At 37.1% G+C, this 24,884-nt stretch overlaps 4 protein-coding genes across 4 annotated transcripts in view; 2 read left to right on the top strand and 2 right to left on the bottom strand.

The window, feature by feature from the left end:
- The first annotated feature begins 102 nt into the window (after positions 1-102).
- On the top strand, positions 103-6,581 carry LOC124442611 (Fanconi anemia core complex-associated protein 100-like). The gene is made up of 5 exons (XM_046993101.1): positions 103-364; positions 1,240-1,364; positions 2,501-4,610; positions 4,695-4,781; positions 6,438-6,581. Exons 1-5 carry the CDS (start codon positions 191-193, stop codon positions 6,579-6,581), a joined length of 2,640 nt encoding a protein of 879 aa, XP_046849057.1. The 5' UTR covers positions 103-190.
- Positions 6,519-9,294, bottom strand: LOC124442608 (protein TFG-like). Its single transcript, XM_046993097.1, has 5 exons — positions 8,983-9,294; positions 8,805-8,888; positions 8,517-8,702; positions 8,286-8,426; positions 6,519-7,993 (listed from the first exon to the last, which is right to left on the bottom strand). The coding sequence occupies exons 1-5, from the start codon at positions 9,197-9,199 to the stop codon at positions 7,473-7,475; spliced, it is 1,149 nt and encodes a 382-aa protein (XP_046849053.1). The 5' UTR covers positions 9,200-9,294; the 3' UTR covers positions 6,519-7,472.
- Positions 9,295-9,503: 209 nt separating this feature from the next.
- On the bottom strand, positions 9,504-10,207 carry LOC124442610 (28S ribosomal protein S6, mitochondrial-like). The gene is made up of 3 exons (XM_046993100.1): positions 10,053-10,207; positions 9,815-9,954; positions 9,504-9,735 (listed from the first exon to the last, which is right to left on the bottom strand). Exons 1-3 carry the CDS (start codon positions 10,095-10,097, stop codon positions 9,555-9,557), a joined length of 366 nt encoding a protein of 121 aa, XP_046849056.1. The 5' UTR covers positions 10,098-10,207; the 3' UTR covers positions 9,504-9,554.
- Positions 10,208-10,316: 109 nt separating this feature from the next.
- The window catches only part of LOC124442604 (intersectin-1-like), a 32,812-nt gene continuing 18,244 nt past the window's right edge, over positions 10,317-24,884 (top strand). Inside the window, exons 1-20 of the mRNA XM_046993094.1 lie at positions 10,317-10,677; positions 11,274-11,360; positions 12,784-12,847; positions 12,929-13,611; positions 13,746-13,809; positions 14,232-14,485; positions 14,963-15,113; positions 15,754-15,865; positions 16,242-16,391; positions 17,105-17,245; positions 17,623-17,707; positions 18,788-18,927; positions 19,636-19,849; positions 20,367-20,661; positions 21,867-22,122; positions 22,473-22,598; positions 22,806-22,914; positions 22,988-23,037; positions 23,997-24,146; positions 24,584-24,639. Of these exons, the coding sequence (XP_046849050.1) occupies positions 10,671-10,677; positions 11,274-11,360; positions 12,784-12,847; positions 12,929-13,611; positions 13,746-13,809; positions 14,232-14,485; positions 14,963-15,113; positions 15,754-15,865; positions 16,242-16,391; positions 17,105-17,245; positions 17,623-17,707; positions 18,788-18,927; positions 19,636-19,849; positions 20,367-20,661; positions 21,867-22,122; positions 22,473-22,598; positions 22,806-22,914; positions 22,988-23,037; positions 23,997-24,146; positions 24,584-24,639 (3,194 nt within the window). The 5' untranslated portion in view covers positions 10,317-10,670. The remainder of the gene's footprint in view (positions 10,678-11,273; positions 11,361-12,783; positions 12,848-12,928; positions 13,612-13,745; positions 13,810-14,231; positions 14,486-14,962; positions 15,114-15,753; positions 15,866-16,241; positions 16,392-17,104; positions 17,246-17,622; positions 17,708-18,787; positions 18,928-19,635; positions 19,850-20,366; positions 20,662-21,866; positions 22,123-22,472; positions 22,599-22,805; positions 22,915-22,987; positions 23,038-23,996; positions 24,147-24,583; positions 24,640-24,884) is intronic.

Genomic DNA, 24,884 nt, shown 5'->3' on the forward strand with positions numbered 1-24,884 from the left:
AAATCAGTTCTCAATCGTCATTCTTCGAGAAATACGAAACACCTTTCTTACAGTACAGCTCATTACTCATCAGCTATATTTTGTCATATTATTTCTGAAACCGCGATAATATTGTACAGTGATATATACCATTGTATTAAGCGTTCGAGTCATTCGAGTGACTGCGCGGAAATTTAAATCTCTCCCAAAAATGGCAGACGATTTAGCGGCAAGTTTGGAGATTTTGAGCGTTGAAACACTTTGTCGCTTGTCTCCTTCAACGTGTGGTAACATAATAAACTTCACTTTGAACGATGGGAAACTCCTGAGTGTCATTTTTACTGGCAGCCATCTTATACACGTTTTGAAAGATAAAAAAATACAAGTAAGTTTCTCAAACAAAAATTGATTAATGTGCTCTGTTACTGTTGCAGAGATAGTTTATTTTATTGTAAACGGTTTTCTAGTGAAAATTACACGAATTTGAGCATGATATCATTGATATAGAAAGTTTTCAGCAAGCTTTTTGTTAGAATTGTTGAATGTAGTATTTCATTTTATTTCTTTGCCTGTTTGCCATTTCAAAGTTCACAGAATATAGCCATCTTGAAATTCAGTACTTGAATTGAAAAAAGAGACATACAATAGAGTGTTAATTTTCAACTATTTTTTCAAGCCATCCTCGGGCACATGCATGAACTTACATGATGTATCTTAATAACCATAAACATGCATAGGGATACCAATAACTAATACAGTAAACATAGGTACAGAATTATTTAAGTTTTAGCCAATCGCAATCAAGAAGACATAAGTAATCTATCTTACTAAGGATTTGGGTATTTAACGTTTTTGTGCCAATGTTGCAAATGTGAAACAATCAGGAAGACAAATGAAAATACATTGAGAAAAAACTCTAGGCTTTTGGGGTTTACAGGATGGCACAGTATTTACAACCGGGCACGATGTGCAATGTACATCCAAAACAACTTCATATGATCTTCAAGACTTCATCTGATAATATTGTAATGTGTCATCTCTTATTCATCCTTTGTTTGGTAGTGTACACAGTAGTACACACTGGTACCCAATACTACACAATACTGAAACTGAAAACTCATATGAAAAAGCAAATTCCATGCAAAAGGCTGACTAAATTTGTTATTAAAGCTGATATGAAATACAAAAATTCAATGAGTCTTTGATGATATTGTAGATTTTACAATTTCATTAATTGATTTTCTTTGTTTTATTTGATAGGCTATATTGAATCTTGGAAGTTGCGTGGTGAAAGTTTTGGATTATTTGAATGAAAAAGATGAGCTATTGGTCATCACAAAAGATGGAAAATTGAGAGCAATATCATTGCTGCAAATGGTTGAACAGTTAGGTTACTTCGCTGTTTAAATTCGTAGTGTACAGTGGCATGTGAGTACAAGTACTTCTGGACATGGGCAGATCCCTCCCCTCCCCTTACCCACCCACCAACTGACATCCTCTATGGACAAAAACTTTAAAAAATTCAACATTTTTTTGTTTTACAATGAAAAAAGTTTTGTGCACTACAAATCGCGATATTAACAATGAATGTTTCAGCAAAAGCGTTATATACGGAATTTATTTTTCCACAGTGATTTTCTATACAATGACTGGTCACAATGTGTCTTACGATGTATTTTACAAACATGAAATTTGATCCCATTCATAGTTTATAACGAAACGCGAAATTGACGACATCTGATGAAAGCCCTTGAAACTTTGCTTGTAATATGAAGTTTTATTTGTAAACCAAAATGCCATCTTCCGACATAGCTCTTACGACATGAAGGCGATATTTCCATTTTCCATAAAAAAATGACTTCGCTTTGCGCCGGGCCCCCGGGCCATTGACTCACCCCCGGTGTTGGGACATAGGATATTCCACGTGAGACTTGATTGATGAACACATAAATGCAGGGTTGTAGCTGGAATAATAATTGGGGGCTATGTTTATTCAAATATTCAGTTGTGCCCGACTTACTTCTTTTGATAGTGATTTGGCTTTCTAAAGAAATAAAGCTTGGCACATCTGAATCTATGAATACACACCTCCATTAACGTTCTAGCTACGGCCCTGCATAAACGTGAATATTTGCAAACAGGTAAAGTATTGTGGTCGGACAATGTACTTTGTTTGTGCATTTTCAATTGACTACGTTCGCGCAATATCTTTTATCAATGTACTTTAACAATGTACTTTACCTGTTTACGCTTATATTACTCCATCTGAGAACCGAGCTATAGGGAAACTTATAAATGCATTAGAGTCTTTCAAGTGTCCAATAGCAGTGGACAAGGGAGTATTCGTTTGTTCGGGACCCATTGGGATATCATTTTTAACAAATACGATGTAATGGAATTCAACATAGAACAATAAGCTAGTTTTTAAAGAGAAAATAATGTGGTATGTCGGCATAGCTACGTTTTTGTCCATAAAACCAATTTAACACGGTCTATATTGTCGTTGTACTTTTCCGTTTAGGAAAAACGTAAAATCCATTGCTGACGTGAGCAAGGATATTTTCGAGGAATTGTTCGACGAGACCCCAATAGAACGCGAACCCACCACTGAGAAGTCTAGTACTTTATACGACAATATCCACATGCGGGGAGATGATGATGATGATGTCATTTATTGGGAGTCAGATCTAAGAAATGTTGCCTATACCTATCATTACTTGATAACCTGTTCCTGGAATCAATCAAACACCAGAGTAGCGATGTACGAATTGAATGACACGAAGTCGTCTGGGAGCAGAGAAGTTTGCGCAAAGTGTCTACGTCACATCCGCTTGGCAAGTGACGATCACTGTTCCACGAGGAACACCGTCTCTTGTTTGAAACATGTCTGTCACTCACCGAAACATGGACGGAATGTACTTGACTTTTCAATATTTCACGCTTTATTTGCCGACGAATCAGAAAGCAACTTTTCAGTGCTGTTGGTCGGTCTACAGAATGGAAAGTTGGGCTATACGTACGTGGAGAAAGATTATTCCGACCAAATAAATACGAGTCTAAAAATGCTGCATCATCTTGAGCAAAAAGTGTTAGCTGTATTTCTGGTCCGTCTTGGAGGTGTAATCCCTGACACTTCGCCAGTTGCCAATGCCATTTGTATTCTCGGATCTTTGGGGAAACTGGTTTTGTTATTCCGAAATGTTTCCGACGCATCCACAAGTCTTATTACATTTCGCGAGTATTATCTCCCGGGGCCTATAATGTGTGCGACTATGAATAAAAGCAAAAATACTATGTTTTATTCCACGCGTGAAAAAATCTGTAAATTTCGACTGGATTGTATTTTTCAATCTGGAGAAGATTGCTCTCCTCATTCCGTCATGACACCGAAAGTCTTCGATATCCCTAAAGTATATGCCTTATCAATTGACGATGATGACTCATTGACATGTTTAACCACGAACGGACGGGTACTCCTGGTTGCGTTATCGTCGGCCCGTCATGTTGAACAACCTCCTACGAACGGGAAAGTGATCAAAACATGCTTGGAGGATCTACACGCGAAATCCGCGAAGCTCGATAAGGTTCTCGAGGAAAATCGATTGCTTGACGAACTCATCCGAGAGTTGAACACAGTCACGCATATTTTGTTTGACGTCCTGAGAAATCGTAAATCGGGTGTATCTAATTGTGATGGGGGCTTAACAGCCACCGAGACTGGAATATCATTCAAAGTTGATGTCGCTTACGAAGTACAAGGATCTAGCTTGAACCCAAAAGTCGTTTTACGATGTCGCCTAACAAGCTCATCAAGATTTCCATTTTCTTTGCACTGGTCGTGGATTGTTAAAACTCACATCTTAGAGCCTTGGTACAACGAAGACGGTTGTACTCGCTCAACAAGAAGTTATTCTGTGTGTCTAAGTCCGTCATCCGTTCATCACATCTCTATAACGTTGGACGAAACTTTCTCTTATCGAACTCCGATAGTTTTATCAAATTATTTGTGTTGTTTTGTGGGAGACTTGATTCCTTCGCTTCTCAAAGAAAAACAGCCGAAACTTGGCGAGCAAGGCTTTAGCGTATTTATCTGTGCCAAAGAACTTGATATTCTCAGCTTTCTACGCAGGTACGAGCCCATCTTAGCTGGATTCCCTCGATGGGAAAGTCCAGCTTGTTTGCTACAGAAAACTTTAAATGATTTCAATGGTTTACCGCCTTCTGACCTCAATGAGCAAGAAGATACTTCAAAATTTCATTCTTTTTGCATTCGCCTTTCGAAGAAAGCTGTTGATTTCATTTGCGATATTCATCACCCCTCGTCGGACGTCGCCACCTTCGAAGAACAGACTTCAAGTGGAAAATCAAATTTTCCCGCGATAAACAGTGACGTCATTCCTCCGGAAGCAATTGTACTTCACTACATTCTTCACGGGTCATCGGCAAATCTATTTAGCCACGATGTAAGATCTGTCGATGGTCACGTGGTTGCTAGGACGCCTCACGAAGAAGTGATAAAGTTTCAAGTGATCAGGAGGACACAGGACATGGTAAACTTTGAAATACGAGTACAGGCAGCATCTCGGGAGCTTGCTTGTTCTGTCCACTCTGCATTGTTAAAAGCGTGGAAGGTACGAAACTAAGAAACTCTGAATGTGAATTATATTCGACAAATGGTATCCTGTTTTACTTTTATCCTTTCTTTTGTTCTTCAGCCTGTGTTACGAAGAACAATTCACGATTCCGATGCAAATACAGATGTTCCTGTCGGTGATATGCAAAAGCTATTGGTGAAACTGAAAGTAAGTTGGCTCATTGAGTCGGCTTGATTCTGGCCGTCATTATTTGTGGTTTAACTCATTTTACTCCCTCGACTGAAGCTGCCCCTTTACTCAAACGTGTTTTGCTTTCTTGAACTTCGCCTGGATATGATAGTATACATTTTATAGTTATCTATTACGGCTAACTTAAGCTTGCTTAACTTGAATGTTTCGCTAACTCCCTGGATACGATAGTACATTTTATAGTTATCTATTCCGGCTAACTTAGGCTAGGACGAGCAAAATCCATTTTCCCCTTCTTTGTACAAATCCCAACACAACTGCCACTGCGTTGCCGTTTTTCCACGCATGCAAATTTCTTTCCAGCCGATCTCTTCTTTACGTTTTTCTTAGAATGGAAAATCATCCTTTAGATTCTCTAAGGTCCGACACCGTGTATCTTTTTAAGTGTAAATGCCGCAATCCATCTTTATGTGGATCAAACTGCACGTCATTTACACACGAAGCACTTATCTTCCCTGGCCGACAGGAAATCAAATATTTTGCACTGTGTTTGCCAAGTGGCTGAAATTTGGACTCACCCACTGCCTTGATAACTTTAAGTCATCTCGTCTTCATATCGCTCATTTATACATTCATCATCTATTTATTAGTAAATCATCCCTGACGACCAAGACAGTTCAATTACGTGGATTCTTCTCTGTGATTTGACCATTCATGTTACATAATCATTTTTCATAGCATTCTACGTTATTGTAAAGACTGTTTTCATTTTCTCATCTTCATTTATCACTACCTACACTGACACACGTTATCTTAGTTTATATTCTAGGTAGTGTAAAGACTGTTCTGTTCTCTTTTGTTCCTTCGCCACTACCTATAATGACACACGTTATCTTAGTTTATATTCTAGGTAGAGTAAACACTGCTCTCGTTTTCTGTTGTTCATTCATCACTACCTACACTGACACACATTATCTTAGTTTATATTTTGGGTAGAGTAGACTGTTCTCGTTCTCTGTTGTTCATTCATCACTACCCACACTGACACAGGTTATTTTAGTTTATATTTTGGGTAGACTGTTCTCGTTCTCTGTTGTTCATTCATCACTACCCACACTGACACAGGTTATCTTAGTTTATATTTTGGGCAGAGTAGACTGTTCTCGTTCTCTGTTGTTCATTCATCACTACCCACACTGACGCTCGTTATCTTAGTTTATATTTTTGGCAGTGTAAAGACTGTTCTCGTTCTCTGTTATCCATTCATCACTACCCACACTAACACACGTTATCTTAGTTAATATTTTTGGCAGTGTAAAGACTGTTCTCGTTCTCTGTTGTTCATTCATCACTACCCACACTGATACATGTTATCTTAGTTTATATTTTATGTAGTGTAAACACTGTTCTCGTTCTCTACTTTTTATTCATCACTACCTACACTATCACACATTGTCTTAGTTTATATTTTATGCAATGTAAAGATTTTTCTCTTTCTCTGTTGTTCATTCATCACTACCTACACAGTCAAACGTTATCCCAGTTAATATTTTATGTTGTGTAAAGATTGTTCTCCTTCACTGTTGTTTGTTTGCCACCTTCACTGGCAAGCTGGGATTTATTTTTACGAGGAATACTTCATGTCATGCCAAGAGAGTTTATACTGACTTATAGGAAATTCAAACAAAGATGCATCAGTTGAGGCCTTCACGTCAAGACCAAGAACCTCTGCTACACAACAGGAGCTCAGACCCATTTCTACAAAAGCTGATAAGTATTTATTCCGAACTTCAACAAATCCCCATGGTTATTCCATAATACTATATGAATGTTAACGTGCAAGCGCAACCATTATAAATTTTACATACATGTAATGTTTACAACATTTAAAGACAAAATGCACCAACACTAAGGCATGGTCTTAAGAATGGGAGGGAGGGTGGTGACGTATCTTTTCCCCATCCCCCCCCTCAATGCCTTGTCTGAACTGCACGAAGTGAAAACGCAAGTCGGTCGTACTTTGATAAACTTGTTTCCATAGCTACAGCTTGACTGGCGTTACAATGAAAGCGTGTCCAGGTATCTTTGGGTATATGTTATAAGGTGCGTGTTATTTTCACATTTTGGCCGGCAAATTCAGTAAATGCAATTTTCAGTCTCCCCTCTGATGTTCAACATTTTGGTGCTTTTTTTGACAAAAAATCGGCATGCATTCCCCCTTTGCGACCAAAAATAAGATTAGGTAAACGAGGCACGTGACTTAAATTACAAAACTCGTTTGCGTTGCCGTATTCGACGTAACTTCCACGAATTTTAAAAGCTGAAAAGATAAAAATTGTGCAATTTTTCTATTATAAAAAATATTTCATTTCATCTTCAAATGTTGTAAACTGCATGGTTGCTGAAAGACTTAAGATGGATGTCTTATAATGCACATCAAGATCTTAAAACCATTTGAGCTAACTTTAAAGTTTACTGCACATGCATGTAAATATCTCATCAAAAAATATCAAATATTATACAACACTGATGTATGAATTGTTTTTTCACACCAGTTGATTGTGACCATTTCATCAATTCAAATTTTACTATCAGTTTTTATAGGAAATTCTTTGTGCAACAATTTCATTCATTTTCATTCAATTCCATTTTAAATGTGTTCCAGTGATAGCAACGCTTTTCAATCACCAGCAACAAATCATTCAGACGTTAGTAATTTGGGTAGGTGGGTTGATAGCTGGTTGGGTATTGTCCTGAAGCACTATAGTCATATCCTGGAGCTTGTGAAGATTTCGAATATGGATTGGGGTTTGTATTACCACCTTGATTTCCATATCCCGTACCGGTAGCAAAACCAGGGTCGACCCCAGCACCAATATATACTTGAGATTGGCTTTGACCAGAGTAAGACTGAGTTGGTGCTGACACATTGGGATTTTGAACAGGCACACCATCATTGTTGGATTGGTAATTGTATTGAGAATAGGTCTGGGCTGTTTGGGGGTAAATGTTAGGATCATAGGCAGGAGTTTGTGATGGGGGCACTTGGCTTTGAGGGACTTGGTTAGGGGGTGGTAGCATATTATACCCTTGTACAGGTTGTGAGGTTGATGCCGTGGTTGGGTTGAATGGTTGATTGTTGGCAGTGTGGAAGTTTGGCTGTGACGTATTGCCAAGTGATGCTGGTGGATATCCTTGATTGAGGTGGGTATAAGTGACTTGTCGCTGGCCTATACAGATATAAGATGTTTAATTTGGTCTAAATTCCTATGATCAAATCTTTTCATCGCTCATGTTGCACTTGAAAGAATGGATGTTTAAATAGTCATATTTTTTGTTTCTTTTCTACTTACTGATTCCCTCAAAAGAAAAAAAACAACTGAAACTAAATGACAACATTGCCATTGCCCAATTCCAGTTGTACATTGGTACAACTATTTCTCTGTTGACACATATTGATTGAAGTTCATTTGGTACTAAAGTCACAAGTTATCATTATGACAAATGGCAAATCAAACTTACCAATTTGATCAAATTGATCAGCAGCTTTGCTATCTATTTGATTAGATTGCTGTTTAAGAGGATCAAACATGGCAGCATGGACTTTGGCAAGAGGATCGATTGGCTTATTTGTGTCATTGACGGCGGGGCCTACAGGTGCATCTAAAAAAGTAGAAAATGATATAAAAAATTGCCGCCTGTGGTATTGTTGGTCAACTCTGAAAAGTTAGGTGAGTGATTATCAAAAGATACCTTTTTCGGGATTCAAACTTGCTTTGTTATCCATATTCTGGGCCTTTGCTGATTTCTCATTGCTTGCTTCAGTTTCGGCTAACTCCAGTCGATCAAAAAGAAAGTTGATTTTGTCTCGGATACCAGCAAGTTCCTTGCGAAATTCCCGTACCAAGTCGTGCTCCATTGGTCGCGGATGCTGATTTACTTAAACAAAATAAACAAGGTACAGGAAAGTTTCAATTCGAATGTACTCGTCGTATTATTATTCAAAGAGACAGACCAATCAATTTGATAAGTGACACCTACCAAATAAAGTGATTCTAAGAATTCGGCTCACAGATTTGGCATAAGATAGATCTGAGCTGTCGAATATCGAGATCAAGTCACCATCTAAATAAACAAACTTTATTAAAGCAGCTTAACATTTTTGATCTAGTACTGTATCCATGATAATAATTTACTAGCCACATAGTTCGTTTAACACCTTCGTCTTTATATTTTATGGTTACATCGTCGGAATTTGATAAACGTCCGCGGAAAACACGCTGCATCATTAGTAGCAAATCGTCGTAAGTTAAGTCTTCATTATGAATAGGAATGCATCGTATATCATTTCCCAGTTGAGCCTTTATGATCAGTTTTCCACTCATGTCCATTTTCGGAGTTGGGAAAGACAAACTATCGTGATTCGCACTTTTCATCCGGCCGAATATTTTCGTGAATATTATTTTCAAAAACCTGATGTATTTGTAATCACGTAGGACCTGTTTAGTTGCTTCAATATGAAAATGAGTATATGATGACGTATGTGGTACTGTTCCTCGTGAACCGTCGATATGGATTTAGATTGGATTAAGACAAGCCAGTGATAAATCTAGATTACACTCATCGAATTCGCACTAGTGCACGAAATCAATTCCCAATACACTCCTAAATCCCTTAATTAAGACTTTCATAATGTAAAGAATTCTCATTTTCGAACAGTTATCAGTCTTCCAACAGCCCTTGAAAAGACAATTGCAGATTTAATCAATAGTTGATCTAATAAAATTTAGCTTAAAATCTATTTTCATGAATCTGCACTTTTGTAACTTGTCCAGCAATGCAGAATTTATTCAAATTCCTATTAGGTCTTTGTTTGATGAGTCTTGGGCGGATTAAGTCTGAATTCAGTTTCAACTCTTTCTCAAATAAAGGAATTTGGCTTGGTCCCAGGTCCATGTCAAACACGAAGTACCTATGTGTAAACAGAAGGTAAGTTTATATCTTATAGGTTTGTATCCACATTAAGGACAAGATTATTTGAAATAAGTCACCTTCCATGAGTGTGCCACTCATTGTGTGCCTTCATTCTGTAAGGCAATTCTTGTTGACCAAGATTTTCCATTTTACGGACAACTCCTCCCTTCTCCATAACAAGAACAGCAACTCTTCTCAAAATATTTGCCAGCCCTTCCTAAGTAGATTGTGCAAATCATTGAGGGTTGTCTCAGCTTGTTTACTATTCTATACTGTAGTAGTAGAAGTGAAATGTTATGTTTTTATAATACTTACATTATTTAGAGCTTTTGTTATCAAAGACAACTCGTATCGTGGCATGTCTGAAGACAATGTTTTTACATCATAAACCTCAAATATACTCTACTAATGCTTGTTAGTCTTCTTCTGAAGTGTGGTGGTTTGTCATATTTTGGTACGTGGTTTTGTAAGAACTTCATGTAACTACCTTGAGTATGCAATGTAGGGACACATGGGTGTGAAAGTGAGTAGATGTAGCATCCGAGCAACAAGAAACCACACAAAAAAATTACCATTTTGCGCATGCTCACCCCGAGCCAGTCATCCCCAGCCAAATCAAACAGAACGGAACACTGAAAGTTGGAAAATATTGTTTTATTATACACGATAATTTATTATTTTTAGACAGTTGATAGCGTTAATAACAGTTATATGTTGTTTGGGTCAAATTCTGTCTTGTAGAGGTTTATTCTGACGGGATTTGGTTTGACCGAATTGGCTGCTCATCGTGCTCGAGTTTAGTTCAATTATCCGACGGAATCCGACAAATAACATTTGACTTTGCCAATTTTTGAAGCCTAGGATCAGACTTTTTCACAGTTTTAAGTGTCTTCAGAGGGATATGGCCAAAGAACTCTAGCATGAATCGCAACTATGTCAGGTATGGTAATGTTTTGATTGGGAAGACAGCACGAAGTGCATTCGTTGCAAATTTGAAACTTATAATTGATAAATTACAACACCAACGCCGTCTTCGAATGCATGAGTGGAAAGCAAGTGGTTTGTCGATTGCTGGAGGCTATGAAACTTGATGTGTAATGCTAGCTGTTCTTGCTATTGTGGGTCATTTTTGTGTAATGGAGGGTGAAATCATGATTGAATTAATTTTTGATAATGTTAAGTGCACAGATCAACCCAGATCAACGCCTGAATACCGGTACTTATCTTCCTGATCACCTTTGATCCCATGTAATTGTCCTTGTATTGTCCTTGCCCATATTTGCAATTGCCTACAAGATGAGACATTGGCATTATTTTGTATGAACAATGCTCTTAAAAGTTTGGTTGTGCGATAGTTAATGTTTTTTTGAAAGTTGAAGCATTGTTTCAAATTGTATGCAATGAGTGTTGCCTGTGTCTTTAGAGGTTCACAACTGTGGAATCTAAATGTTTACAGTTGGAAATATTTAAGTTATGTTGAGTTAAGTACAGTAACTAGAGTATTCATGTGTGCCTTGAATACTTTTTTTATTCAAGGTAATGCATGGGTTGTAACAGCTGATGAGAGACAGAAACATGAGACAACGTTCTTGTCACTCAAACCTATCCATGGGCGGATAACAGGTAGAGAAACTTTTGCTGTACATTTGTGCTCATTGCTGAAAAATGTGCATGTTCAAGTACAATGCATAATTGCTTGCCTGTATCATTCAAATATGTCATTGTAGTAATCGTATGTCGATGTGATTGACATCACATTTGCCCTGTGCAAATTCTAGATTTAGTTTCAATCTGACTTTATTTTGAGTGTGACTTTTAATTGTAAACATGTTAAATTATGACTTTTGATACTTTTATATTTCATGTTTTTTACAAAACTTGCCAACAAAAAATAGTTTAGTTGCATTCAAAGGTAAAAACAATGCAAAAAACAAATTAGTGGTTATAGCTTTTGCAACATGAGCTATACATGTTTCAGTAGAGAGTTATTATAACTGCTTTTTTTACTGCTGTGGTGCTTTTTAAATCCTTCAGATTCTTAAGTGAAGCATTTAATCAGAGCAGTGCTCATTTTATTATTTTCAAGCGTTTAGTGATTTGAAACAAATATTTTTATTAACCATTGGTTAGGTTTTTAAAGTCTAGTAAAACTGTTTACATGATACAGTGTCAATGAATACAATGTCCTATTAATTGTTAAAGTTTTTTAAGCTAACGATGTGCTAGCCAATCGTGGTAAATGCTACACTAATGTTGCCCAGGTGCATTGCTTAAATTGGAGCGGTGCTTAACAAAAGGGGGTATTTAAAAGAGTGCTGAAATTAGTATTTAGGGTTTTTAATTCTTCAATATTGTAAATGGGGTGAAATAACTGATTTCTATATCAATAACTAAATGAAAACATTCAGATATCTATTTAAAAATATCATTATGAAATAAATATTATTATTAAATAATAAATTTGTAATAGATAATAATGATCATAATAAAATACGCTTTATAATATATTAAATAATAAATATTATTATTTTAAATAACATAATGCCTGGATTACCAATCTTTAAACTTATATATATATCTAAACAGATATTGAGCACTTTTCTATTTAATTTTTGTCTACATTTTATTTGATACTGTATTATGAACCAGATATTATAAACGTATAAATGTACATTCATATACATATAATTTCGTCTTTCATAAATTGTTAATTGTGAATAAAAAGAGTGCTCAGTACAAAGGTAGAGCGAAACATAATTATTTATTCAAAATATAACATAAAAAGAGTAAAAATAAAAAGAATTGTTAAAATAACAGTGAAGGAGCAGAAAAAAGTTCTTTAAACACTTTAACAATCACTGAACTTTGTGAAAAACTTCTGACATTGTTTTCAGAGTGGCAGAAATTTTTTTCATCACTCGGATACAGTTTTTCAAACATTTTTACAGCAATTCCCTGTTTAAATATCAATGGTTGTATTATGATGTTGACATGCACCATTAGTTTGTTGTAGTGGTTGTAATCCTATGTTACATTTGACATTTAGGTGAGCAGGCCAAGAAGTTTTTCTTGTCGTCAAACTTACCACCAGCAACTTTGGGGCAAATATGGTAAATGGAAACTTTGCTTGTCAAAACAGTATGGTCTTTTTTTAAAAGTATAAGTTAAATAAACAGGGGAAATTTTTTTAGGAATTTGTCAGATTTGGACAAAGATGGCCAGATGACTCAACAAGAATTCTGTATTGCAATGCATCTAATTCAGTGCAAGTTGAATGGAGTCAACCTTCCTACATCCCTCCCCTTAAGTCTGAAGACATCATCACGAGGGAATGTTGGCGCATCTCTCCTTAACCCAGTTGAGAACGGATTTACCTCTCAGCCAACTGCTAGTCAAGGTACAGGATGGTCTTCAACCCTTAAAACCGGACTGGATGCACAACCATCAACTGGATGGTCCGTTAGCCTGACATCCAGCCTACCTCCCCCGCTTATGCCTGTGAACAACCAATTGCAGACATCTGCCCCACCGTCCAATTCAAGACCACCAACATCATCATCTCACAACTTTGCCCCCAACTTTGGCATGCCATCTAATGGACCAAATATGATGCCATCAATTGGCATGGGAACACCAATGCCTTCTGGGAACTTGGCCGTGTCGTCTGTGAGTGTGCCTACATCAACTATGCCTGGTGTTGGTCACTCTTTTCGACAACATCCTGTTGCCAGAGCGGGAACTTTCACTGGTATGCTTCCCAGTCCTCCAGTCCCGTCTGTGGAAGCAGCTATCATGCCTATTCCACCCAACTCAAGGCTGAAGTTTAATCAACTATTCAAAGCAAATGATTTTGAAAAAACTGGATTCATAACTGGTATTGCAAAACTCATTCCATAGTTGTACTATGTTATTGCTGTTGATTGTGATTTTTGAATACTGACAAATATCTAAATTCTCTTGATTTAGTTTGACTTCTTTTGATGCCATATTTAATTGTTTTGTCATCAGGTGAACAGGCAAGACAGATATTTCTGCAATCGCATTTACCACCACAAACACTTGCCCAGATCTGGTGAGTTTTGCTATTGATTTGCTCACTTTTCTTGAAAAAGGAGCAGTGCCTCTTACTTTGCATTGGAATGGCAAAATTACCATGAAACAGAATGTTTACTGTAGTTCTATTTTAACTTTAAGTACCGTTCATCCGCTTCAATGTCAGGTATGATTTGTACGTAGGTTCAGTATCATGTGAAATACTATTATATAGGTTCTTTAGGTTCAATGTCGTATGTAGTTAGTACGTTCAGTCATTTCAATTTCATATATGGTTTGTACGTAGGTTCAGTATCATGTGTAATACTATTATATAGGTTCTTTACGTTCAATGTCGTATGTAGTTTGCTTGCTACGCTCTGGTAACGACTAAATGACTTTCAAAAAGACAACGACATGTTTAAATAGTTAAATCAATTTCTTTAACTTTTCCGCATTCAGGGAACTGAGTGATGTTGACAAAGATGGTCAGCTAAATATGGAAGAATTTGCGATTGGCATGCATCTTGTCGATTCAGCAAAGAGTGGTAAACCATTACCTGGGGTCTTACCGGTGGGATTGCTTCCACAGCAGTTCAAGAAGTCACTATCGGACAGTATGGAGAACGACAACGTCGAGAGTGTGGTGCAATTAGATCGACAGAGATCTACGAGCTCGTCCAGCGCAAACGATGACTTAACGTTCTTTAAAGCAGGTAGGAAATTTTTTAGTCTTTTCTGGTTAATTTTTTCACCACTCAGAGGTTGACGGAAAGCATTGAAAGGTTTTTCACCAAAATTAGAAGCTTCCTGCTCAGCTGTTATTTTCGTTTAAGAATGTTTCATTATTAACTATAGAAAATAATCGCTTGCAGTAAGTGGTTGCCTGTAATTTCCCAACTGGTATCGTTTACATTACAGAATAAAGATTATAGTATAATCTCACATACTTTTGAGGAAGGCTTTACTAATTGCTGAGTTTTTCTCAATAATTGAATATTTTTCTTCGAATAGTTAAATAAAAATTGAGTTCATTAAAATAATCTGATGTGACTTGTCACACGGCAAATTATATACAATATATCGAAGGTTGAGAAGTTGCGGTACTTTTGAGCAGCGTTCCTAAACCTTTTCCTTTGTATACTTTATGAAATGCGCAGCAAAATAACGAAGAACGTTTCGATTATTTTTAGAAACATTCGAAGACAGGCGTAAGCAGAACTTCGAACGCGGTCGACTGGAGCTGGAACGAAGACGACAGGAAATGGAGGAACAAAGGAAGAAGCAAAGAGAAGAACAAGAGAGAAAAGAAAGATTGGAAGAAGAAAGGAGACTTAGAGCAAAGTACATACATTTCAATAATATTACTCTTGTATTCTAAATTTCAACTTGTATTTTGAAAAGGTTTTTCGTACGTGCAAACTGGCAACGGTATGTTGTCGTCGTACGTGCAAATTGGCAACGGTATGTTGTCGTCGTACGTGCAAATTGGCAACGGTATGTTGTCGAGAAGACTGACCAGCACCAAACATAGTTGTATTTTGGCAATTTGTCGAAGCAAAATGCATAAAAATTGCATTTTAAATTGTTTCATATTTTTCGTGGAATTGAGTGTTCACAATTTGTATCATGAGCTTTGCAAAACAAATTTCGGCGAGAGAAATATTCCACTTTACTAGTCTCCGAATAAGGTGCTTCAGCGGCGAAGTCGTTTGAGCCAACATTGTGATGCATATAGGTACTGTATCTAGCATGCATTCGGGCTTACCTATTGTGTTAAAAGCTGATAAACGCCCAGCCGACCGACGTGGATTTTTCTTCGTGCTGTGGTGCTTTACCGCCGCAAAAGATGGCCTGCTAATGATCAGTCAAACTGTAATCGTACTCCTTGCGGTGTATGATGCCTCCCATCATGAAGACTTTACAACGCATGTCTTAAGTTATGTTATCGGTGAACATTCTGCAAGGATATTTTTTTCTCTAGAATGGAAGCTGAGCAAAAACGGCAAGCGGAGATCGAGAAACAACGGAAACAACAGGAAGAAATGGAGAGAGAACAGGAGGCCCTGAGAAAGAAAATGATTCAACAAAAATATGTATGTACCTTTTTCGTGTAAAGGTAGTCCCTTATTATTCTTTCATGTTCGACATTTTTGCATATAGTATCCATTGAAATCCTTAAGTTTTCTTTGAGATCCCCACCACTTGGTTTATAATTTATGTTATCTTGTTCATTTTCAAACTATTTATATTTTCAACTGTGATATCTTTATATTTTATAATACTTACTATCTTAATTTATCTTCGATTATTTGAATATTTTCAACTTTTATATCGTTCTTTGCTTCTCGTTGTTCATCAACGAGTGTAGAATAAGAAATTCATTTCCTTTTACATTCGATTAAAACTTTCTTTTTAAAGCCGTTGTCTCAAATCTTTGACCTTTACACGTGTTTCGTATTTATTTCTCAGCAAGCGCAGATTGAAGCTGAGCGTCAACGTCAACTGGAGTGGGAAAAACGAAAGAAAGAAGAATTGCTGAACCATAAAAGTCTAGAAAAGGACATAGTTACTGGTCTTCAGGTCAGGAAAGACAAAATGGTCGCGGAAAGAGAAAACTTGGTAAGAGCAAGCATGCTATGATGTAGCTAGTCGCGAGGATTTTATGATGGGTTGGCCAAAGTCGAAATGTACTATTATCTACTAATACTACGACGTATGGAGATCAAGCACATTAATTTCTTATGTACCATTTGCACTGTGACATAAGTATAAGGAGATCAAGTACAATGATTACTTAAGAATCATTCTCACTATGACATAACTGTAAGGAGATCAAGTACATTGATTTCTTATGTATCATCCTCACTATAGCATAAGTATAAGAAGATTAAGTACAACGATTTCTTATGTACCATCCTCACTATGACATAAATATAAAGAGATCAATTACATTGATTTCTTATGTACCATCCTCACTATGACATAACTGTAAGGAGATCAAGTACATTGATTTCTTATGTACCATCCTCACTACGACATAACTGTAAGGAGATCAAGTACATTGATTTCTATGTACCATCCTAAATGTGACATAATTATAAGGAGATCAAGTACATTGATTTCTTATGTACTATCCGATGATATACTTGCTGTGACGTAAGTATAAAGAGATTCAGTTCGCGACGTGAGCTCTGCTCATTCATTTGTTATCTGCCGTTGCAATGTTTGCAAAATCTAATTTTAGTCTCTACCTATATATATTAAACGTGGACTCTCGTCAGACGGAAAGTTTTTTCGTAAAGTCATTTGTATGTTTTCCTCCTTTTAAATAGGAGAAAAAGTTGGAATCATTGAGAGAAGAGCTTCGAAAAACGAAAGAAAGACGTGCGGAGGAAATCGCTGCAAACGAGGATTTCACGAAGACTCGCGATAAATGGATCGCTGAGATCGCCGACTTAGAGAACAAGAGAAAGGTAGGATTGTCATCTCTGTGTTGAGAATTTATTTTTTCCAAGTGGAATATTTTACTTGCTGTTTACCACCAACAAACATCTATTTATAAAGTTGTGTTTGAAAATAAGCCACATAATTATAAAAGAAAGGCATGTGCTGTTGCACATTTTTCTCATATTGTTCTTTGTGAATTTAACAAATTGAATTTGGAAAAGTTGAATCCGAGGGGCAAAATCTAAGCTGAAATGTATAGAATCAATAGTATAGTTTGCATGTTTTTATGGATGATGTGTTTGCCATTTCTTTTTCGTTCTCGTTTACTATGAAAATGAATGTCTAATAAACTGGCGATCATGAATTTCGACTGACGCATTTGTGCATGTTTAATTTTATATAGCTCTGCCATCAACAATTGCCTGGCTTAAATAATGAAAAGGAAAGGTTACAAAGGGAGTTGAATAAACGGGAATCAAGTATTATGGGTTAGTATGGACCGGGTTTGGTCATGTGATACCTTCAATGAACCAATAACATCATGCCGCACGATCGTAAGTTTGATTCACGCTAGAGGACCAGTAGTTTGTTGTCGGAATATTTTTCTAAGGGACATTCATTGGGTGAAGAACTCCCCTCCCCCCGCACACCCTTCGTGAAGATCTCATTGTTACTTTAAGACATCAATATAATTTTTGATGGTGAAGTAAATAGGCCACAGAATGTAGAATATAAGATAGGTGTATTATTACGTATTTTGTGACCTTGCTAATGAAAGTAGGTGTCGTTTAAAAAGAAGAATTAAAACATATTCTTTTCTTAATTTCGTATCACGCCGTAGCAGTAAAACTAATGCTTTTTTTCATTTGATTTTCACAAAAATTTCTACGGAATGCGCTAAAAATGTGGCGATTACCAGGATCGAAAAAATATTAGAAATCATTTTTATTGGATTGTTCACATTGAAAGATTTTAATTGGTTCAAGGACTTCGTGCCAGTCGCGCGTGGTTTGTCGGATCTGGCGATATAACAAGAAAATCCAAATTCATTTTTAAGTTCGAGCTTGATTTCGGTTGCTCGAATAAATTGATAATTTTGAATTGTGAGGGCTCATATTTATGTACGTATGTACTTTATTGTGCGAAGAAAACAATGGATTTCAAAGGAACTTAATGCGGCATATCAAGCAATTATGAATATGAGCCCTCCAATCATTGATCTTTCTACGCTCATGCGGTCAGTGCTTACTACCGCGAGCAGTTTCACGGTCCCTTTTATTAAAATGAAAGTAATTGTTTCGTGGTTTCGTTTAAATGTAAGTTTTTGTTTGAGTTATTCAATAAATATAGATATGAACTCACCTCTTCATTCGTTATGCGAGTTTTACGGTAATGCACTCACCATTGAATCTATCGATGAATTTTGAGTTTGCACTTAATCCTTCATTCGTTAGATAAGGCTTACGTTTATGCACTGTCATTGAATCAATCGATGAAGCTTACAGTAATGCAATGTCAATAAAATCAATCCATGAGTTTTGAGATAAAGTCAATTCATCATTCGTTAGATGAGGCTTACGGTAATGCTCTGTCCAGTATTGAAGACACGACCAGCGGAATACGCAGACAAATCATGAGCAGGAATAATGTTCAGAGCGAAGTTAAAACAAAATTCCAAATGGCAAATGAACTGAACAGTAAATTAAAGGTGAGGTTTTTGTCTTCGATAAAGTTTGAATGTTCGTCCACAGTTTTTTAAAACATTTCTATACGGTGGAATTTATGGACAAGTTGTACAATTGTCATCTATTCTCGACTTGCAATTCAGTTATGCTGCTGGTCTCGTACAAAAAAAATTATCGTTTTATTGTACATGGCACCAGTCGTCGTTGGCGTGCAACATTGTTCAACAAATCCCAAGAGCATGGTTGCAAGTCAAGTGCATAAAATACGTATCACATTCCCATCTTTTCTAATCTATTCATAATATACTATAATGTTACTTTAATAATGCAAGAGCGAAATCCCATCATTTAATGCTACACATCATAATTCAGTCGTCAATTATACATCAGATACATCTTCCATTCTTCATATTACATGTACATCATAGCATCATTTCCCTTTTACTACATCATGTACACTTTATTCAATACTTAACTATACATCCACTTTTTAGCTACTTTATTACCATATTTTATTATACACATAGCGACTCTTTTCATACTATTTCATCGAAAAAAATTAGAAGGCACACCGTCAAAACCTAATATTATTTTACGATTTCTTAATGTTGCTATGATCGCACTTTGGTAGCAGTGTTGTGCTTCTTTACAAATACCGAAGTTCAAAGTTTGAAATCTGTGCTGGTCTTTGTGGTTACCAAAACTTAAGACGTCTTCTTTCTTATGCCAAGAATACTCGCACAGAACTTCATAGCCAAACGGACGAGAACAGCTCACTTCGACGTACTCTCGAGACGAAGAAGAACGAGTATCAAGCGATGAAAGTGAAACAGGAGGAAGAACGAAAGAAGAAACTGGAGGAGGAACTGAGGCTGAAACGGGAAGCTGAGAAAAAGCGCAAGAAAGAGGAAGAGGAGAGAAAACAGAAAGAGCGAGAAAAGGAGGGTGAGTCGTGTTTAATGTCTTCGGTTAGAGGATCTGATTTGAAGCGTTAAACAACTCCAGTTAACTCCATGATGTACTGTTTAAGCTCTAGTCCTTATAATATTAAATATTAAAACTTGGGTACTTATATACTCTAGTCTAGTGTCTTCATCGAGAGTGATCTGATATTAAAACTTGTGTTCGTAATATACTCCAGTCTAGTGTCTTCATCGAGAGTGATTTGATGTTAAAGCTTGAGTCCTTATATACTCTACTCTAGTGTCTTCATCACGAGTGATCTGATGTTAAAACTTGGGTACTTAGTTACTCCAGTCTAGTGTCTTAACCAGGAGTGATCTGATATTAAAACTTGAGTTCTTATTTTTTCCAGTATAGTGTCTACATAAGCAATAATGTGTTGCCAAAACTTGTTCTTGTATACTTTTCTCGACGATCTTCATCAGGAATCGTTTTTGAAAAACATAGCGCACAATACATGTCTCAATGATATGTTACATTTCGTTATTTCATTCTCTAGCAATGCGTGTCGAGCAGGAACGACAAAGACAAGAGCAGGAGAGAAGACGAAAACTTCAAGAACAGAAAAAAGAAGAGGAGAGACAACGTCGTCTCCAGGAGGAACAGCGACTTGAGTTGGAACGTCAATTGAAAGAACGCGAAGAAAAACAGAGAAAGCAGGAACAGGAAAGACTTCGTGCCGAGCAAGAAAAACAAGAGCAGGAAAAAAAACGTGCTGAACAACAACGACAGGAGCAGGAAAGACTTCGTGCCGAACAAGAAAAGCAAGAGAAACAGCGATTGGAAAAAGAACGGTATTTTATGTTTTTTATATTGAATTTTTTTGTTGTAGCCAGATTTTTCTGGCAATTGTAATGAAAATGTGTTGTCGTCCAAAACGCTAAGAAAATCTTTACGACTTCTTCCTAGCCTTAATTCTAAACTTATTCAATCACTTAGTTTTTTAGCAGTTGTATTGTTATTATGTATAAATGTATATTATTACTATCCTGAAGTATTCACCCCAGACCTTCATTGTGGAACGGCAGAACGTTCGAACGGCTAAGCTAAACAAGCTGTATGCTCTTTAATTCTATTCCGTAGTGTTGTTGCTTTACGTTCTTATAACATTCCCTTGATGCTATTGGAAAACGTGCCAAAAACTTCATGTTGCGTTTAGTGTAGTGGAAGTATTTAGCGATTTTGTTGTTTGTGGTGAGCTGTTGCAAGAATTATGTTCAAACGTATTTTTTATCAAAATATCCTGTGCATAACAATGAGTTATTAGAGACTTTCATATTTTACTACGAGTGCGACTACGGCGATGAGATTTGACAGAGAAGGGGTCTGGGTTCCATAAACAGGTTTTCTTATTCGTAGTGAACTAAACTGTTGTTTACACTATAAGTATGTTATGACGTCCGCGTACAGCCGAAGCTACTTCATTCCTATACATTTTGTTAAATGAATTACGATAAATGTACTCTCGAAGTATACATTCACTCAGGAATATATGAGCGAAGAACAATTAGTTGTTTACGAATGCCAAAGCCTTTGGAAGCTATTTGGAAAACGATCGCATCTGTAGGCAACTAAGCAAATAAACGACAATACCTAGCTTGTAATGAAAGCACCAACTTCATATTTCTGTAATTTTTATTTGTCTGTCTCAGGAGTATAGTTAGGAGAGGGGAGGGGTATAGTTAGGAGAGGGGAGGGGTAAGTCTCCCCCCCCAAGCCTTTGCTAAAATCAAATAAAAACACCCACACGAACAACTGTGATCGAATCCAAACTATAGACGGACTGAACGATAAAAGTGGAGCACTCATTCTGGATCCATGTCTGCTCTGTCATTTTGTTTTGACTATTGCTGGGTTCGTAGTCGTACTCGTAGTCAAATCTAAAGCTCTCTATTAAGAAGTGTCAGCGGCAGCTGTCCATACTCTATCAATGAACGAACGATCTCCAGATTCATTGCAATCCATGCGAATCTCGGCGATTTCATTTTATCTTTAAAAGGCAAGCACAACAGGAGCAACTACGGCTCGAGAAGGAACGCAAGCGTACGCAACAGGAAGAGACGAAGACAATGGTTCAGTTACGACGAGAAGAACTTGCAAAACAAGAAAAGATCGCACAGGAACAGGCAACAACCTTGACGAAATCTCGGACGCCCACTAAACCACCACCTTACGGTAGCACAAAAGCAGACAAGGAAGCGGAAGTGAGGAAGAAAGTTGAAGAAATGCAACGAAAAAGAAACGAGCAAAAAAAGGTAAAGCTTTTTATCGTCTCGAAATCTGTTCTAAATGCAATGGTTATCCGCACCCATGGATGGATCCAGGTAGTTTTTGTACAGAGGGAGGGGGGGAGGGCTGCTCCTTTAGTTTTGATTTAGTTTAGACGAAAATTATTAAAAAAACGCCCTAGAACCAACTTAATACTTTTTGGATTCAATTGTTTCATGAAAGTTCCAGTGTGAAAACCTAATCACAAGCGCAAAGCACGACTTTCGCACTTTTCCTTTCATTTCATTCGATGAGCAGTTACTCCAGCCCATATCTTTATGCACATTACTAGAGATGTATATGACGTAATTTCTTTGCTCATTGTTTTGCCATTTAGGGAAAAGAAACCGAACATTCTGTTACGGAATCCTTTCGAAATAAAAAAGAGTACTACAAAGCTATTTATGTCTTCTCGCCGCGAAACCCCGATGAACTTGTGCTAAAGGAAGGTGACCAAGTCACCGTAAGTTAATTTTATTCTTTGTGGCGGATAAGCGTTCAAATAGACATTTATACTAAGATAACGTGTGTCAGTGTAGGTAGTCATGAATGAGCAACAGAAAACGAGGACAGTCTTTACACTACCTGAAATATAACTAAGATAACATGTGTCAATGTAGGTAGTGATGAATGAACAACTGAGACGGAAATCAGCCACTTTGCATTACAGGTTTTTCCTGATCGACCCAAGGTTCCACCAGGATGGTTATTTGGTTCTTGCAATGACAAGGAAGGTTTATTTCCAGCCAATTATGTAGAAAAAAGTACGAAGAGCACAGGTTAGGCAACATTCCACTGTCATTGGCTTGATACTCAAATTACGTTATAACTTTAGATGTTTGTTCATTGCAGAGCCTGTTCCTACTTCCAGTAAAGAAACAATCAGTCAAACAGCCACAACTGTAAGTATCTGTCAACCACAAAGGCGGCTTTATCTTTTTGTGTATTGGTCGCGAAATATATAAGTGTGAGAAACAGCTCGTACCATCAGTAGCGTATCCAGGCGTTTACTCCCGCTGTGCAAATATTTTTATGTTCACTGACTGCGAGAACAATACATTTTTATAGAAATATAAGGGTGGTTTAATGGTAAACATAAAGGTAGACACAAAGTTAAACTTAAACATAGACACAATGGTAGACATAAAGAGAGACACAGACACAAAGTCGACAGACATAAATGTACACATAAAGGTGGACACCCAGGTGGCTAAAGGGTTTTAAGGGTGGTTTAGGATGATTCAAGGTCGGCTTAAGAGTTGTTTCATGTTGGCTTAAGGGTTTTTTTTAAAGATGGTATAAAAGTGGTTTAAGGGTGGTTTAGGGGCGATTTTAGGGTTTAAGAGTGCTTTAGGTGTGGTATGGTAGACACAAAGGTAGACAAAAATGAAGACAAAGAAGTGGACACGCAGGTAGTTATAAATGTAGACACAAAGTTAGACATAAAGGTAGACATACAGGTCGAGTCGAAGCAGAACATAAAGATGGATACTTTGACATACACACAATGGTAGACATAAAGGTAATGATTAAGGTAGACATAAAGGTATTATAAAGGTATTCAAAATATTACACTCAGGTAGGCATAAAGGTGGACATAAAGATACACATAAAGGTAGACATAAAAGTGGACATAGAAATACACGTAAAGATAGACATAAAGGTTGGCACAAAGGTAGATGGACGTAACATAGACATGAAGGTTGGACATACAGAGAGAATAAAAGTAGACAATGCTGGTTTGTGTAATCTTACCAGCATGCGATGCGTTTTAGTGAAATCCAATTTATCATCTTGCTTTTTTTTGAGAATGGAACTATGATAGTTTCATGACGACTACGTCATTCATGAATCATTTCAGGTTTCAACAGTATTTCCCAGCGGTCTGCAAGCGGTGGCTTTGTATCAATATCAAGCGAAGAATGATAACGAACTTAGTTTTAACAAGAATGATATGATAATATTAAAAGAACAAAGAGACATGATGTGGCTCGGTGAAGTCAATGGAAAGGTTCGTTGATCATGCTCATCTTCATCTTTTTTTAACTTATTTCATCATAATAACGATGAAAATTTTGAATATTTTTTTCATTGAGCGTTACCTGTGCGTTTGTGTCCCTCGGTGTGACATTTTTTACATCGTTTTTCTTGTACAAATCAAATATTTGTCCTGTTGTCGACCGCTGTTGTCAACAGTGTGACCATACATGAATAATTTATCATCAAAAACGCGTCGATCGCTGCAGAATGCTTCCCTGTGTTCTAAATGTTGCAAGTATTTCATCCGGTGGAGCGGTCTAAGCTCGCCAGAGCGGATCTGTTGATAAAAACTATTAAGTCTGGTCGCACCGGTCCTGTTGTCAACCGCTGACCTAACAGAAACCTATCAGTCGAAGTATACACGATTGCGATTAACTGTGTTACTTGACTCATTTCTTTCTTGTATAGACGGGCTGGTTTCCAAAATCATATGCCAAACTTCTTCGTGGACAAAGGCGTGGAGAGTAAGTATACGATGTCGTCTCCCCAATATGGGCAATAGTAATAGTTAGTCGCTGGCTGTAATCCAGACACTAAAGGTTTTGTCTACGTTTTCGTCGTCGGTCAAAAGTTATATGTATGTCATAATCTTAAACTGCTTTCGTGGAACAACATGGCCACGTGAAACTACAATCATTGACCCCAAGTCGGCGTTAGTTCATATCGTACCATTTATTCGGATAAGCGTACCAGCACCACATCTGATCTC

The sequence above is a fragment of the Xenia sp. Carnegie-2017 genome, unplaced genomic scaffold (genome assembly GCF_021976095.1).
Source record: "Xenia sp. Carnegie-2017 unplaced genomic scaffold, XeniaSp_v1 HiC_scaffold_20, whole genome shotgun sequence".
Taxonomy (NCBI): domain Eukaryota; kingdom Metazoa; phylum Cnidaria; class Anthozoa; order Malacalcyonacea; family Xeniidae; genus Xenia; species Xenia sp. Carnegie-2017.